The sequence below is a fragment of the Tinamus guttatus genome, unplaced genomic scaffold (genome assembly GCF_059628265.1).
Source record: "Tinamus guttatus ecotype Peru unplaced genomic scaffold, ASM5962826v1 Tinamus_guttatus_pri_ptg000248l, whole genome shotgun sequence".
Taxonomy (NCBI): Eukaryota; Metazoa; Chordata; class Aves; order Tinamiformes; family Tinamidae; genus Tinamus; species Tinamus guttatus.
In genome coordinates, this window is record NW_028288782.1 from 119,862 (window position 1) to 136,360 (window position 16,499).

General features: G+C 48.3%; 1 protein-coding gene across 1 annotated transcript; it reads left to right on the forward strand.

The window, feature by feature from the left end:
* Window positions 1-6,873: 6,873 nt before the first annotated feature.
* On the forward strand, window positions 6,874-7,847 carry LOC148594369 (olfactory receptor 4E1-like). Its single transcript, XM_088526647.1, has one exon. It carries the CDS (start codon window positions 6,874-6,876, stop codon window positions 7,804-7,806), a length of 933 nt encoding a protein of 310 aa, XP_088382773.1. The 3' UTR covers window positions 7,807-7,847.
* Window positions 7,848-16,499: the final 8,652 nt, after the last annotated feature.

The following is a 16,499-nucleotide window of genomic DNA, read 5'->3' on the forward strand; positions in this document are numbered from 1 at the left end:
TAGGCAGTGGGAAGTCTAAACAGAGGAGCTTTTGGCTCTAGACTGTGTTATGCAGAAATCTCCTTTTCACTCTCAATGGCTGGAATACCTTCAGAAACAACCTACATATTGGATGTGGTCTCATGTCACCTATCTTGGGCAGTATCAATGCTGAAAGATGAATATACATTGGTGGAATAGCCATTCCCATTCATCTGGCTGGAAAAGAGAGGTTGCAGAGAAGGATACTTAAATAAAAACAGCTTTGTTGGAGTGGTTTTCCCTCCAAGTCATCTGATCATTTTTTTTCAAAGAAGTTCATCTTTTCATAAAGCCATTTGAGAAGGAAGGATTCAGTTCTTTTCATGCGTTTCAGTTGGCCATATATAGAAGTGTAAGTCATGCCACTTGAAATGCTACAGGCATCTCTTAGCTGGTGTCTCTCTGATGCTCCAGAAAGGCAAAGGCCTCCCATGGGCTCTTCACCACATCTACCAGGCCTGTATGGATGTCAAATATGCTGGGGCCTCTAAGGTGATGCTAGGCACCTTTGTGCAGGCAAATTCACTTGCCGGTAACTCACATAATACATTATGTCTTTCAATACTGGCATTTGATACAAATGGACAATAATCAATAATACGGCAGCTAGTTTTGCTCTCCACCAAACAATGCCTGATGATATTTTTAGGGTTTCGCCTTTTCCTTTAGGCAAGAGTTCTCCGGTAGCATTTACACTGGCTTGCAGTCACTCTCTGTAACTTTACTGCCCAGTGTTTTCTGATAGATTCATTTTCAAAGTTTGAAGTAGCAGCACCTTGACAATGTAGCTTGGTCCATTTCACAAATTCCTCCTCTCTCCAAGTCTGTAGACTTGGAAAAATAGCTTTTGGAAAAGGGTCTCTCATTCTAAGACCACCTCGCCTTCTTCACATGTGACTGGGATCACTCTGATCACTGTTTTATCCAAAACTGATGGTTTCTAATGTTTGTTTCCCTCAGCTACCATTCACAGTCCTTTAAAATCTCTATCAATATCTTTCTTTAGTTCTACTGATAAAATAATGCCATATGGGGTGTGGAGAACTCTATGCAGCCTGCCAGCCTGCCCATTTGGAATTCATACCTGCCAATCGAGTGATTCCCCAAGCCACTGTCTTTAGTATTTGGGTGGAATGTGGAATCACAGATACAGACAGGAAAATGACAGCAGCCTTTAGCTGCTGACTGAATACTCAAGGCTGTGGAGGCTCACCATGGTCCATGAAATAGCTTGACTTTGCAGTTATTTCACCCTTCAAGATATTGACCTTCTGCAATGGTTTTAGTCCAGCGGTGGCTTTCCATCCACCTTAACCAGGACTCGGTTTGTTTTCTTACACCTTGAGTTTTCATATCCTTTTTGTGAGTACTGCAAGATCTAGGTGGAGATACAAGAATGAGTGGCCTGCGTTCAGAAAGTGGAGTCAGACCCCAGGTGATAGTGGCTCCTGTTGTGCTCTTAAATGGGGCAAGAGAAGGTTCAAGCATCACTTACTGGAGCAGGATCATGGGTCACTGTGCCAGCGTACGGGAATGTAGGTTAGTGAGGGGAGCGTGGGAGAGGGGAGTGAGGGTCTGTGTCAGCAGCTGGAGCAGGGGATCACAAGTCATAGTGCCCATGTACCTTGGCAGCAGCTGCAGGAGGAGGAGGACAAGCTGTTAACCCAGTGACCTGGTGTGTGTGTGTGAGAGAGAGAGAGATACACACTGAGTCTCGCTACTGGTGACATCTACTGAGAGGAGAGCATCAGCTGTGCTTCGGCTGGAGAGGCCTCCCCTAGGTGCACCAGGCTGGCCTCCAAAGGCCAGACAGGAGTCTTTGGGTCCCAGAGCCACTGGGGGCAGCAGCTTTATAACATCCCTTAGCAAAATTGCATTTTGGTAAGGGGATGGGCCGCAGAAAGATGTCTTTTCCATTGCAGATACCATTATGTCACTCAGGTACCATTATGTCAATAAAGAACCACATAGCCAAGACACAGTTACTAGTTGAAGCAGCATTTTTTCACTCATGCAAGCTGCATAATAATAAATATTTGTCTGCTTGCTAATTCTAATCACAACGCAACAGCCAATAAGATTTTGCACCATAGAACACGAAAAAATATAATCCTGAGGAATCCAGCAAACCCAGAAAAAAACAAACAAAAAAAAAAACCACACATATATATATATGTTCTTCTCCACTATAGACACCAGACATTATCTTGGATTTGGCAGTTGGAACTTTTGCAGATTTCCCAAGGTACATGGGTTATGAAAGTGCTATTCAGACACAAACATCACAACGATGAGGATGTTCACAGACATGATCACCATGTAAATCATGAGGAACACTAGAAAGAGAGGTATTAATATTTATAAATGTTGCCAAATGCCCAAAGAATGATTTTCCTGACGTGTTTTTAATGTCCTCAATATCCTCATTCTTTTTCTTCTCCTTCTTTCATTTTTCTTTCAATGAATTGCAACTAGAAAAATGAATAATGTTAAAAATGAGGTCAAAAACATTAATGAGAGCAGTTCTACATGTATTCTGTATTTGAAACATACTCTAGTGTGCTTCATTCAGCAAAGATCAGACCCAAAGGGGAAAATTTTCTGCCCTCTTCTAACACTCATTTTAAAACAGGTATCTAATGGGACTGATGGAAGAGTGTGAATTGCCTTCAAGAATTTTCTCCTTTTGCACTTACTGCAGGTAGCGAGAAGACCTGTGGAAGATCTGGTGAGGAGTCATTGACTGGTAGAGTACGTGATAGCTGACCCAGCTTGTGAGACTATACACTGACCAAGTTCCCATCAGAACCAGACATACATATGACCGCTCCATTCTTAGAACCAAATGTGTCTTCCTCGGCAACACTGTTTTTCCCTAAGATCCACCATTTATCTGTTACAAAGCTTGAAATTCTGGGTGAATTTCTCTGTGCACAGATGAGCATCTCTTGGGTAGAATGGGTGGCCCAGATGTTCTTCCTTCATCTCTGGCTATACAGAGATCTGCATCCTTGATAAAACAGCCTATGAATGCTACAGGGCCAGCTGCAACCCTGGGCACTATCTCATACGTATGGGAAGTGAGTACATGGGGTGGGCACTCCCTAAGCTAACTGGGAGAAAAGCAGCCACAGAGGAGAAATAAAGGCTAGAGCAAAAGCAGTGGCAGTTTCCAGGGTCAGCTGTTGTTTTTCAGCTTTATCAACAAGAGATAAATTTCACTGTGACAAACTGGCACCTAATCTCCTTCTGTGCGGATAATCCTGGTACCTCCATTTGTGCATGCAGATGAGACTGTTTGAACTCTCTTGCCTCGCTAAGAAACATAGAAAAAGGAGATTTCTTTCAAAATTAAGTTACCATACAAAAGATACCACATTTTACCTTTATTTTGGAAGTGTGTTCAGAGTAATGTGCAAGTTTCCATTTTGAGCTAAGATTTTAGCAAGCCAAGGCTTAGTTAATTCCTTTGCTTGATTTATCCTTTCCTTTCCTTTCCTTTCCTTTCCTTTCCTTTCCTTTCCTTTCCTTTCCTTTCCTTTCCTTTCCTTTCCTTTCCTTTCCTTTCCTTTCCTTTCCTTTCCTTTCCTTTCCTTTCCTTTCCTCTCCTCTCCTCTCCTCTCCTCTCCTCTCCTCTCCTCTCCTCTCCTCTCCTCTCCTCTCCTCTCCTCTCCTCTCCTCTCCTCTCCTCTCCTCTCCTCTCCTCTCCTCTCCTCTCCTCTCCTCTCCTCTCCTCTCCTCTCCTCTCCTTTCCTTTCCTCCCCATCCTTTCCCTCTTCCCTTCCCTCCCCTTCCCTTTCCTCCCCTCCCCTCCCCTCTCCTCTCCTCCTCTCTTCTCTTTTTTTTTCCCCTATCACTGTTCAAAAGCAGTTTTAAATCTTCCATAGTTCTTACTGACAGAGCAATTAAAGATGAAATGAAAAAGTGGAGAAAATAACCCTGCTCATGCTTGATTTTTTTTCTGTTGCTATGGCCAGGAGATAATAAACATAATGCTTGAAGTCATTAGCCATAGTGTTTATTAATATTTCTCCCTTTTAAAGCAAAATCCCCTAAGATGAATGCTTGAAGGAACAATCTTTTGCCACTTCATGGGACCTTTTGATTGGCAATAGTTGCAATACTTGCAGGGTGCAGATTTTCATTTCTTATGCAGAGGCCTTCCTCCACATTGACTTTATGATCCCTGTCCTAAGTCCAAGGCATTTGGACAGAGCTCATGGACTGCACTGTGTTCTCCCTGTGTGGAAACTTGGTATTAGCTCACCTAGAAGACCTTTAAGAAGGCAAAGTGAGTTATGTGGCTTTATGGGTGAACATTAAAATGGACTCTGAACCTCTGTGCAAGGTGTAGCCACACAGATTTGCTGGGTGACTAAGTGGACTCACAGCTCTACTCCCAGTGGACTTATTAAATCTATTCCAAAGCTCATGCTGTCAGCTGCCTAGGATGATTTAACAAATCCCTTTGGGACTCACTAGTAAAGCAGGAATTTAACATTCCTTGAGTCTCAGAGCTGACTTTATACAAGCATACAGCTGCAGCTTTGTCAGTTCTCTATGACTTTATCACAGCACAAAAGGTTCTGCATTGGGTGTTGAGAGTAATTGAGTACCACAAGCCCTGGCTCTCCAGAACTAGCTGTTATAGGACAGGGTTGAAGGTGTAAGTCACTTCTACATCCTTGCGTATTCTGTCAGTGTTGAACTTCAGCTTCTCATTTAGGGCTTATCTTCTTCACATTGGCAGGAATGCTTTGGAAGTAGGCAGAAAGTTCAGCTTCTATTTTGTTTTTTTACAATGTTCATGACCTATCAAGATTCTTTTCTGTTTGCTTGTATTTGTTCTGTTTTAAGTAAAGTCTTGTACTACTTAAATATCAGAACCATCCCCCAGTATGAGGTGACCATCTGCTCAGGATAACTTGGGTGTATTAGGGGGACCATAAAAATTTTTATTCTCTTTTTCAAAAAAGTAATAGTAATAATAAAAATTAAAGCAAATACTTTCTGTTCTGTTGTCAGACTCACTAGTTCCTTTGGCTAGAAGAATTTACAGATGCTGATAAAAAGGAAGAAATTTATTTACCCATTTTCACTTTTTACACCAAAAATTACTTTTTCTTTTATGGAGAGAAAAGACTTCATTTCAGCTCATTCAAGTCAAAACCATTCTTTTTCCGGATACCACTGGAGACTACGTAAGCTCATTTTTCCTACTCTTTTTCACTTTGGGTTTCTTGCAGAGAGAAGGGGCTGAGACATTGACTAGAAAGAGAATAACACTTTGATTTGGTTGATTTTCAGTTGTTTTTGTAGGATCTTTAGTGCAGGAGAAAAAAAAAAGCATATGATTAGAGACATCAGCATCTATCTCTCAGCAGACTCGAAGAAACAGAGGAGCATCCGTGCATGTCCTTGGCATCTTTAAAGCCCTACGAAAATGTCAGTCGCGGGAGTTGTAGCAGAGTAAACTACCAATGTAATTTCACACTTAACAGGCTTGTGGCTCCACTGGTAACAGCTGTCGACCACTTTTGGGGTATTCAGCCATTTCTGGAGCATCTACCTGCTGTTAAAAATGTAGCGATCATCCAGGTGCTTGGTTAGACCTGTGCTCAGAAGCTCAGCATTAGCTGCAGCAAGGAAATCACAGTACCGTTGATTTCCAAATACAAGAACCCTGCATTCATACTCAGACATGGCTTTAGTTTAGCAAAGTGGGGAATTTTGACATGTCCTGCCACTTCCCACATCATTATTTTTGTTGTTTGACTGTCTTGAACCATACATTGTAAACAAGCTTCTCCTTTGTTGGACAGGGTTCCAATTTGATGTCCTCCTATTTCTCTGCTATTTGGAAGATGAGAATTTGTGTTTGTGTATTTTTGATTATTTTGCCAGTGTTTCCAAATTTTCATTTCAGAATGAAAATAAATAGGCAGGAATAGTGAAATACAAAATGGGGATAGATATTCAAGCTCTGAATTTGTGACTGCTGATCCCTCATAAATATGCCAGATATCAAGCCGCTAAGGTTCCTGACTGAGTGAAACACAGGTGAATCTGTCCTCCTCGAACAAGTTCACAACCGGGAAGGTGAAATCCACACACAGCTGAATTTGCAGAGCGCTCTCCATCAGGGAAAGAAAGTGTCATAGCATTCTCAGAGTCTGTGATGGGAGTTCTTCTTTAGGGAAGAGGTTAGAAACTCAGACAAGATTTAGCAAATAGTAGCAACAAGTATGTAGGGCTTTCAAATGATCTTGCAGTTGTCTAAACCTGTAATCTGTGAGATCTATGAAGAAGTTGTCAGCTGAGATCTCTGAAGCCTGTTCAGATGTCATCTCACTAAACTGCAATGACCAACACAGAAGTTTTCCACTAAGCATTTGCTTTCCTCTACAGTGAAGGAAGAGAAATATCTATAGGCACAGATTCATGCATTTCATGTCTGATAATTGCAGAAAGTAGCTTAAAGTAGACCCCTGAAATCAGGAAAGATGGTTCATGAGATTTATTCTGCCAGGAGGCAAATCCTTCTGCTTACTGATAGCTCCTGAATAATTCAGAGAAATAGATCAGCTTGCACTGCATTGTCTGGAAACGGAAGAAGTCCAGGTATCTCACTTGAAAGCCTGCTCTGGTACTCACTGTGCTCCAAATTGAATACTTCTGCTAATATTAGGCATCGCCTTTTGGGTGAGACTACTAGGCTCCACCCTGTTTTGTCTTTTGTTCCTCCATACAGCTCTAATTTGTAAGGCTGCCATCATGTTCTTTCCTCTCATACCATCAATTTAATTCTCCTTTCACTGTGTCCTTTCTCCTAGGTGCACCACAGCAGAAGACATGGTGTGGCAGAATCACACTAGGGTGAGTGATTTTTTCCTCTCAGGCCTCACCACCAACCATGCTGTAGAGCTGGCCCTCTTCATCTTCTTCATGATGATCTATGTGCTGATTATTTTGGGCAACAGTCTCATCATCTTCACAATTACGCATGATCAGTGTCTGCACACTCCCATGTACTTCCTCAGTAACCTCTCTGTCATTGACATCTGCCACTCCTCGGTGGTGATTCCCAGGATGCTAGCTGACTTCCTGGCAGACAAAAAGAGCATCTTCTTTGAGGAGTGCATGGCACAGATGTTCTTCCTCCACCTCTTTGCCTTCACAGAGATTTTTCTCCTCACCATCATGGCCTATGATCGCTACCTAGCCATCTGCAATCCCATGCATTATGGCACCATCATGAGCCGGAAGATGTGCCTCCAGCTGGCCACAGTCATGTGGATGGGAGGGCTGATACATCCTGTAGCCTTCACTGTCCTGACTCTCAACCTCCCATACTGTGGTCCCTGTGCCATCGACAACTTCTTTTGTGATGTCCCCTTGGTCATTAAGTTGGCCTGCACAAACACCCATGTCTTAGAAATGCTGATTATCTCCAACTCAGGCCTCATCTCTGTGGTCTGCTTCCTGGTGCTAGTGACTTCCTATGTGGTCATCTTGGTCTCACTGAGGAACCATCTCTCGGAAGGGCAGCACAAAGCCTTATCCACCTGTGCGGCTCACTTGACAGTTGTGACAATGTTCCTAGGACACTGCATTTTCATCTATCTCAGGCCAGCCAAGAGTTTAGCGGCAGACAAAGTAGTGTCAATCTTCTTCACTGCCATCACCCCTCTGATGAATCCCATTATCTATACTTTAAGGAATGAAGATATGCAAAATGCTTTGAAAAAGCTATGCAGGCGGCAGATTGATTGCCAAGACAAGTGACACAAGTGACACTGCTGGAGGTGACCGTGAGGATTCCAATCCCTGGGTATTGTCTGTGCCTATCCCCTTCACACAGGGTATTCTCCGGTCATTAATCTTCAGCTTTTGCCTTCTCTGCACCCAGAACATGGACTTGAAATCAAACAATGACATTAGGTTCAATGACATCTTATCTTAATCCTATCTTCTTCTTTTTATCAAGAACAGAAATTAATCATAGATGCATTTATGGCGTTGAACGTACTTTGGAGGCCACACTAGCTTCTGCCCCCTCCCAGCTTGTTTTCAACTGTATTTCTTGCAGCATATTAAAGCATTTTGTACCTGAGTGAGAGATTCCCCTTGCTTGGCGCTTCTACTAAATCTATGTCATTGAACGAGTGGTGGAGGGGGTGAGTGACACAATGCACTTCACTTGTGTGAAAGAGATAGTAATTGGTTTTATTGATGTGGACAATGGTTTCATGAGATTCTGTGGCAAGGTCACTTATTATTTACTGCATGGGGTACAAGATGATACACAGAATTACCAAGGAGACCCTCGCAACTCAGGAGCCTGCTGATCAGACCCCATACCTTCAAAGAGCTCACACTCTACCTGTGCTTGATGGAGATCACTCCCTGCCCTGCCATCATGTTATTCACACTCTTCCTCTGCCTCTGTCGTACTATCATATGAATTACAACTCGAATAGTTAGTTCCTCTAAGACCTGCTGTAAATATTTCACTTTTTTTTTCTTCATAAACATGCAGCACACATACAAATTAATAATGACGGGGATCAGTGTCGTCTGTGTTTTCTGTTAGGAGGGCACATATAATGATCTTTCTGCCAGCAGGAGGGCAGGTACAAAGTCTGTGCATGCTGCAGGTGGCTTCATCCCCACTATGGCCATTAGGGACAAAACTGGCCTTTGAGAGCCAGCATGCCCAAGGAAGAGAAGCAACGTAGGAAGTCACTATGAGGTCAGCTCACGTCCATGGGCCCAAAGCAGGTAGTGAAGTAGTGAAGCTCCAGACCCAGGAGGGGAGGAGGGGTTCACAGGTCTGTGGAGGTGATACTCTTTCTGGGAAGGAGTGTGCACTTCGTGCCTACCCCATCTTCCCCTCTTCTACCCTTTGGGTCCCTGACAGGGGGGCCTTGAGGTTGGAAGGGAAGTGAGCCTCTCCTTCATTCTCCATGGGGTGGCACTGGAGTCCAGTCCCCCAGCATCAGGGAAGATGGGGAAGGGCAGAGCTCCAACCAGCTACCTCACCATTGCCAAGTAATAGGGAACAGAGATGATCCCCAGGATGCTCAGGCCTGTAAGATCAGTGGGCTCCTCCACAGCTTCCCAATGTAGACAGCCAGTAGGTTCTCCGCAGTGTTGTGGTGGGCACAGGCAGCACAGGGATCTGCTCTGGGGTAGGTCTGGGCTGGAGCCCTGGGCAGGAAAGGGTTCGGAAGGGCAGTGACAGGCCTCCACAGAGAGCAGGTCTGTTCCCCTCCAGGCCAGAGCAGGTGAAGGGCCTCAGCACATTGACTGCACTGCAGAGTGCTGTGCTGAGCACATGAGCCCGGGCCCTCGTCCAGACAGCCCACAGGACATTGTGTGCCAGAGGGGAGATACTGTGTCAAGTTGGGGCCCTGCTCCGGCATCTCAGCTGCAGTCCTCTAGGACAATATGGGTTGCTGGGAGTGGTCTGACATACAAAATCCTGCAGTAGGGTGATGTAGAGCAGGTAATGGGGAGGAATGTTCCTGCAGTGTTCCTTTGCCTTTTTCAGGATACAATATTCAATTGCCAATGGATGGGTTTTCACTGGCTCCAGAATCACCACACTGAATGTGTGAAGTTCACATCTGGGTGGTGGCAAGCCAAGCACTACAGCAGAGGAGGGTCCTTGTAGTTAAGGCTCTTCTCCACATTAAAGGCTAATTCCTCGTGATTTCTGCAATTTAGAGATTTTGGATTTGTGAGGCAGAGAAGAGACCCAGGTTCACCTAAACATGTCTGTTCATCCCTCCCTTGCTTCAGATGGAAAATGGGCCAGATGACTGCTGAAAGGATTTAGTGGGGTGCTGCTAGGTGGAGGAAGGAGAGAGAAGGTAATGATGCTGCAGGTGGCTTGGGAGAATTTGGCTTTGCAAAAAAATTTCTGGCACAATCTGTGAATGTTTTTTGTTGCTGTTGTTGTTTTTTGCTTGTACATAGTTTTGTATATAGTTCTGTGAGGAGGACCACATTTGGTCCTCAAGGAACCCCAGATCAGCAACAGAATTTTTACCCAAGATCAACGTGCCAGTAGCCCAACGGGCAAATCTGTTCTTCATGGCCTGCAAAAGTGCTGCATTTTGATCTACTGCACTATGCCTCCTAGAGACTCACAGCAGTCTTCACTGCATAGCCTGGCAAGTTCCTCCATTTCCCAGATGTCTGAGCATTGTATAGGAAAAGGAGAATAGAAAATCCTATACAACTGTTCACCATCACCCTCTGGGGGTGGACATCCAGCCAGTCTTTCACAAAGGGAAGAGAATGGGTGTCTAAGCAATGAGCTGCCAGGTTCTCAAGGAGAAGGCACCCTGTGAGAGCTAAAAGCAGGCAGTAAGGAGTGTGCTGTGATGCTGATGAGGAGGTGCTCTGTGTTGGGGAGCAGAGCATGAGGAACTAGAGGCAGGACCGTGAGGACAGCAAGGACTCCCAGAAGGTGTCCGAGAGAGAGCAGATGTATTGGGGAGGTAAGGCAGCTTGAGGTAATGATGCTGTGAGTGGCATGAGGCCTGGGAGAGCCCCTAGTGGAGAGACTAGCAGGAAGGCCCCTAGGCCAAAACGAAACATTAGGCAGAACCCCTAAATTAGGCCTTGCCTCCTGCCTTTCCTCTCTTTCTGAACACCACAGTCACAGTGCTGTGTACAAGGAGCCATCTCTGCCCTCTCTCCCAAATTCTTCTCCTATGAACTGAAGCCAATCCCTACTGTTCCTTGCGTGCCTTGAGGTACTGGACTCTGTTACGCCCTCCGTCGCAGGACAAACATATGCTCTAGGGACCCATGCAAGGCTCTAACTAAAACCTGAGCACAAAATGCAATGGCAAGCCTGAGATACCATGTCAAAGCTTTCCCTGATGCCACAAAGGCCAAACTGCATCCATGCTTGAAGCCTTGGGACAAAGTGGTTCCTTAAGAGCCTCTAAGCATGCTGGTGTCTTTTAGGCAAATCTGGAAGGACTTTCGGAGGTGCCCCGGCCATCCTTAAACACTAGCTGGTGGCCAAACGGCGAGATAAGGCGAGACACCAAACACAACGAGTACGTAGGTATCAATGTCCAACCCCCCTGCACATACAGGGTCACCTAGAGCACGTTGCACAGGACTGCATCCAACCAGGTTTTGAAGATCTCCAGAGAAGGAGAATCCACAACCTCTCTGGGCAGCCTGTTCCAGCGCATTGTCACTCTCACCGGTAAGAAATTTTTCCTTAAGTTCCCGTGGCACTTTTGATGCTTCAGTTTCCGGCCATTTCCTCTAGTTCTGTCGGTGGCCACCACTGAAATGAGGCCAGCACCATCCTCCTCACTGCCTCCCTTGAGGTACTTCTAGACACTGCTCAGGTCCCCTCTCAGCCTTCTCTTCTCAAGGCTGAACAGGCCCAGCTCCCTCAGCATCTCCTCATAGGGCAGATGTTCCAGGCCCCTCATCATCCTTGTGGCCCTGTGCTGGACTCTCTCCAGCAGCTCCACATCCTTCTTGTACTGTGGGGCCCAGAACTGGACACAATACTCCAGATGTGGCCTCACCAGAGCTGAGTAGAGGGGCAGGATCACCTCCCTCGACCTGCTGGAGACGCTCTTCTTAATGCACCCCAGGATGTCATTGGCCTTCTTGGCCACGAGGGCACATTGCTGCCTCATGGTCCATCATAGAAGGCTATCAGGTTAGTCAAGCAAGATTTCCCCTTGGTGAATCCATGCTGATTACTCTTGAGCACCTTCTTATCCTCCATGTGCCTGGAGACAACGGCCAGTATGAGCCATTCCATCACTTTTGCAGGGACGGAGGTGAGGCTGACTGGCCTGTAGTTGCCTGGGTCCTCCTTCTTGCCTTTTTTGAAGACTGGCGTGACATTGGCCTTCTTCCAGTCTTCCGGCACCTCCCCCGTTCTCCAGGATCTTTCAAAGATGATGGAGAGCGGCTTAGCTATGACCTCTGCCAGCTCACGCAGCACTCTGGGGTGCATCCCATCAGGGCCCATGGATTTGTGGGTATCGAGGTTCCTTAGGTGCTCTCTGACCCAATCTTCCTCTACCCAGGGCAAGTCTTCCTCCCCACCGGCTTCTTCTCTTGTCCCTAGGACCTGGGGCTCTAAAGGGCTGCCCTTGGTAAACACCGAAGCAAAGAAGGCATTGAGCAACTCTGCTTTTTCTGTGTTATTTGTAACCAGGGTGCCCATCCCGTCCGCCAGCGGACCCACGTTTTCCCTGATTTTCCTTTTGCTGTTAATGTATGTGAAGAAATTTTTCTTGTTATTTTTAACGTCCCTTGCCAGATTGCGTTTCAACCGCGCCTTTGCTTTCCTTGTCACATCTCTGCATTCCCTGACTACGTTCCTGTATTTCTCCCAGGGGACCTGTCCTTTTTTCCACATTCTGTATACCGCTGCCTTCTGCTTGAGCATTGCCACAAGCTCCCTGCTCATCCACACAGGTCTCCTGCCCCCTCTGCCTGACTTCTTACACACAGGGATGCACTGTTGCTGGGCGTGGAAGAAGTGCTGCTTGAAAACTAACCAGCTCTCTTGGGCCCCCCTACCTTCTAGGGCTCTAGCGCATGGGATTCTTCCGAGCAGGTCTCTGAAGAGACTAAAGTTGGCCCTCCTGAAGTCCATCGTCGCAAGGGTACTTACAGCCCTGCCACCTCCTCATTGGATCCTGAACTCCGCCAACTCATGGTCACTGCAGCTGAGGCTACCCCTCACCTTAACACCTCCTGCTAGGCCCTCCCTATTTGATAACACGAGGTCCAGTAGCCCACCTCTGCTTGTCGGCTCCTCCACAACCTGCGTCAAAAAGTTATCGTCGACACTCTGCAGGAACCTCCAGGACTGCTTATGCCTGGCTGTGTTGTCCTCCCAGTTGATGTCGGGGTAGTCGAAGTCCCCCATGAGAACCAGGGCCTGTGACCGTGAGGCAATATCCAGCTGCCTATAGAAGGCTTCATCAACCTTCTCGTCTTGGTCAGGTGGCCTGTAGCAGACACCCACCACAGTGACTCCCACAATAGCCTGCCCTCTAATCCTTACCCACAAGTTCTCAATCTGATATCCAGATGAGCCCACCAAGAAGATCTTTCTCCCTTCCTGTTGGCAGATGATTGTGCAGCAGAGTGCACAGGCCCTAAGACATGCATGCCCTCCATTCAGAGCAGTTGCGCAGCCAGTTGCAAGCAAGGGAAGGAGACTGGTGCTCTGCACGGAACGGGGACCTGTTACCTCGGTGTGTAGCCACACAAATCCTGCGGTGCTCGGGCACAGGCATTTTGGGCCCTCTCTCTGCACAATGCACGAGCTCTCCCTGTCTCACAGAGGGAGGAGATGCTGCTGGCTGGAACCAGGTGCTACGTCAAGGAAGTCAAGCAGTGTCAGTGCTGCTTCCCCTTGCCACCATAGCCGGGCTGGGAGTGTGCACCCTGTGCTTTGCAGGGGCTGCCACAAGCAGGCAATGCCCTCCACAGCTGGGGGAACACACAGAGCTCCCCCCGCGCAAGCCCCCACACAGAGAGCTCTTTCTTGGGAAGGACCTTCTCTGGAGTCTTCTGCTGCAAGTGTTGCAGCAAGTTGGGCTCTCTTGCCCTGACCTGCCCCCACTTTCATCTCTCTGCCACTCCCATGTCTTTCTCACCTAGTCCTGGAAATTGCACCTGCTGCAGCACTGACATTGTTTGACTTCCTTGCAGACGACATCCAAATCGAGCCACTGAACTACCAGCTCTTGTCCCTGGTGACGTCCTTGCCACGGCGTGTGGTGGAAGCCTGTGTGGAAGAGACCATCCACTTATTCTCTTTCCACTTGGAGAACAAGCAGAATGTGGCCTTTGCCTTCCGGGACATTGGTGTGCTGAGCCGCCAGGGAGACACGCTCTGCATGATGTTTTACGCCAGCTGCATCCAACGGCTGGGGAGAAGGGCAAGCCTCTTTGCAGCCCTTCGCAGTGTAAGTTGCTCATCTTCCCAGGCCTACTTCCATTGCTTTGGGAAGCCTTCGTGGCCATCCTGCATTTGGCGGGCTACACAAACACCTTCCGCAGTGCGTGTCCCCCCACCCAATTCCCCACTCCCAAGGAAAACATTCCCTGTCTTCCTGGATGCCTGTCTCTACTAAATGCTTGGCATGCCTATTGAGCACTTGCAAGTCTTTGCTGTGGAGCATCTCCACTCCACAACTAGGGGCTAATGTGCATGGCAGAGGACTCAGAAGAGGGATTTGCAGCAGCAGGCTCCTCCTGTAGCAGGATGAGGGGCTGCTGCCTTTGTCAGCAGGCAGGGAGCTGCCCTGGAATCCTCCCAACGGGCCTGGGTTCCCTTGCAGGTCCCTTGGGCAGCGGATCCTGTTGAGCCAAGCGGAAACATTGTTACTCCTGGCACCAGGTCTAGCCGCGTCCACGTGTTCCCGAGGTGAGTGCGTTTCCTCTGCAGCCCTTAGCTTTGCTGACAGGGCCGCCCCCTAGATGCTGCTCGCACTCTGCACTGCCCATGCTCAGTGCTCTCAAGAACTTAAGCCACGTCCTCTGCCTTTGGACAGACACTGGCAAAAACCCTCCAAGAAGCAGATGGCAGGCAAGGTGTTCTCCGACAACAGGGAGGAGCATTAGTGCCAGCAAGAGGCCAGGGGCAGACAGCCGCCTTTCTTCAAACCTGCCTTGTCTTCTGCTTTCCAGGTTTCAGCTTCTGGAGGAAGGCAGCCCAGAAGCCAAGGCTGCTCCCGCTGCCCCTCCACACACACAGAAAAAGCCTGAGGTGCCCCAGTGTCCCAGGGCCAAGAGAGGTAAGGTCAAAGCTGCTGGCCTGCGGGGCACGTTGGCTCCCTGTCCCCCCACGCTGCCTCACAGCAGCCAGCTGGAAAGGTGCTGCTCAGCAGGCTCTGCTCAAGAGCTTCCTCCCTTTCTCCTTGCAGAATGGCAGCCTAGAAAGCTCCTGCGGCAGCGCAAGGAGCTGTGTCTGCCCATGCTGCCAAGCTGGGGGGCAGGCAGGAGGCGGCAAGGCCCCGAGAAGCAGCCTGCTGCCAGGTGAGAGCCTTGGCGGAGGCGGAAGGGACGAGGGCTGCGCTTGTTTGGACCTCTGCACCAGAGCGGGCCCCTTTGCACATGCTGGGCCTAGGACCTCCAAAAGGCTCCCGACACACACCCCACTCAAGGCTGTTCTCTTGCTGGAAGGCAAGCGTGTAGCACTTTGCGTGGGAGCCTCCCATAGCCATATCTTACCTCCAGCGTCAGGATGTTTTGAGAAGCCAAATGGAAATGCCTAGTGCAGGAGTGTTTGTCCAGGAAAGAGTCCCTCGGGACTGCAGGGAATTCCATCCTTTTCCTTGTGGGAACAAATGCTCCCTGTCCTAAACCTCTTGCCTCTCATGGTGTCTTCTCAGCAACTTGAACAAACAAGCGGGGCACATGAAGGACCCTTTGGGGCAGAAGGAGGGGAAAGTGGAGCACCGCCCACATCCTCCATCCGCTCCTCGGACTTCTGCTGCCCGTGCTGCTCCCAGGGCTGCCGCACAGGTGTGTGATGGGATGTCGCGGAAAGGGCCCTGAGCGCGGGCTCCCTACAACGCCCAGTGGGCTCTTTGGGATGTGTCCTACAATGATGCAAATTGTCTCCACACTTGCAAGCGTCTGCCTACTCATATAACATCTGCAAAACCTCTTCTGGGATTTTTTTAATCACAGAAATGGGTGGGTTTGCCCTCGAAGGCATTGCAAAGATGCCGGTGGCTCTTTCGTCCCTGATCAGTTAGGCCAGAGAGCCATATTCCCACTGTGCTGACACAGGACAAGGAGCCAGTGAGGCTCAAGGGCAGTGGTGGAAGAGAGGGGGAAGAGCAACAGCCAACAATTCCCCAATGTCCCAGTGTGGACCCTGCTTGAAAAGAGACCCTATGGGATGCCTTTGACAGCCCTCAGAACAGGGTGCATCATCCAGGAAGCCAGCTCTTGTAGCCCGTTGCATCAGCTGCTTGTATAGCCTGAGCACGGCTCTGGAAGGCTTAGGCGCCTCCTCTATGAGTGGGCTAGTGCTCTCTCCCCCGTTCTCTCCTCCCCGCTGAAACCACTTCTTCTTGCTCTTGCAATACAGATCCGAGTGCTGAAGCCTGCACGCCACCCTGAGCAGCACTGTTCCCCACACAGAGGGGTGCCCCCTGACAAGTGAGTGTGCCCTGGCATGCCAGCTGCCAGGCAGGGCCTGGCACCATGGTGGCTCCTGACCCTGTGCAGGTGCTGGCACTCAGCTGCTGAGCTGAGTCCCTTTCAGGCTCGAGAGCATCTTGGATAAAGGAGCCGGATACACAAGATGCACCATATGCTCAAGGCTCTTCTTGGGGTGGAATTGTCCAGGTGACTTCCTTAGCCAGAAAGGTGCGGGGAATGGATTTGGAAACTTAACTCTTATTCTCAGGACTCGCCAGCATGCGCTGCTGCCATGGCAATGGGACGTCATA

Coding starts and splice junctions, on each gene's coding strand:
- LOC148594369 (XM_088526647.1), top strand. CDS start 6,874: ATGGTGTGGCAGAATCACACTAGGGTGAGTGATTTTTTCCTCTCAGGC.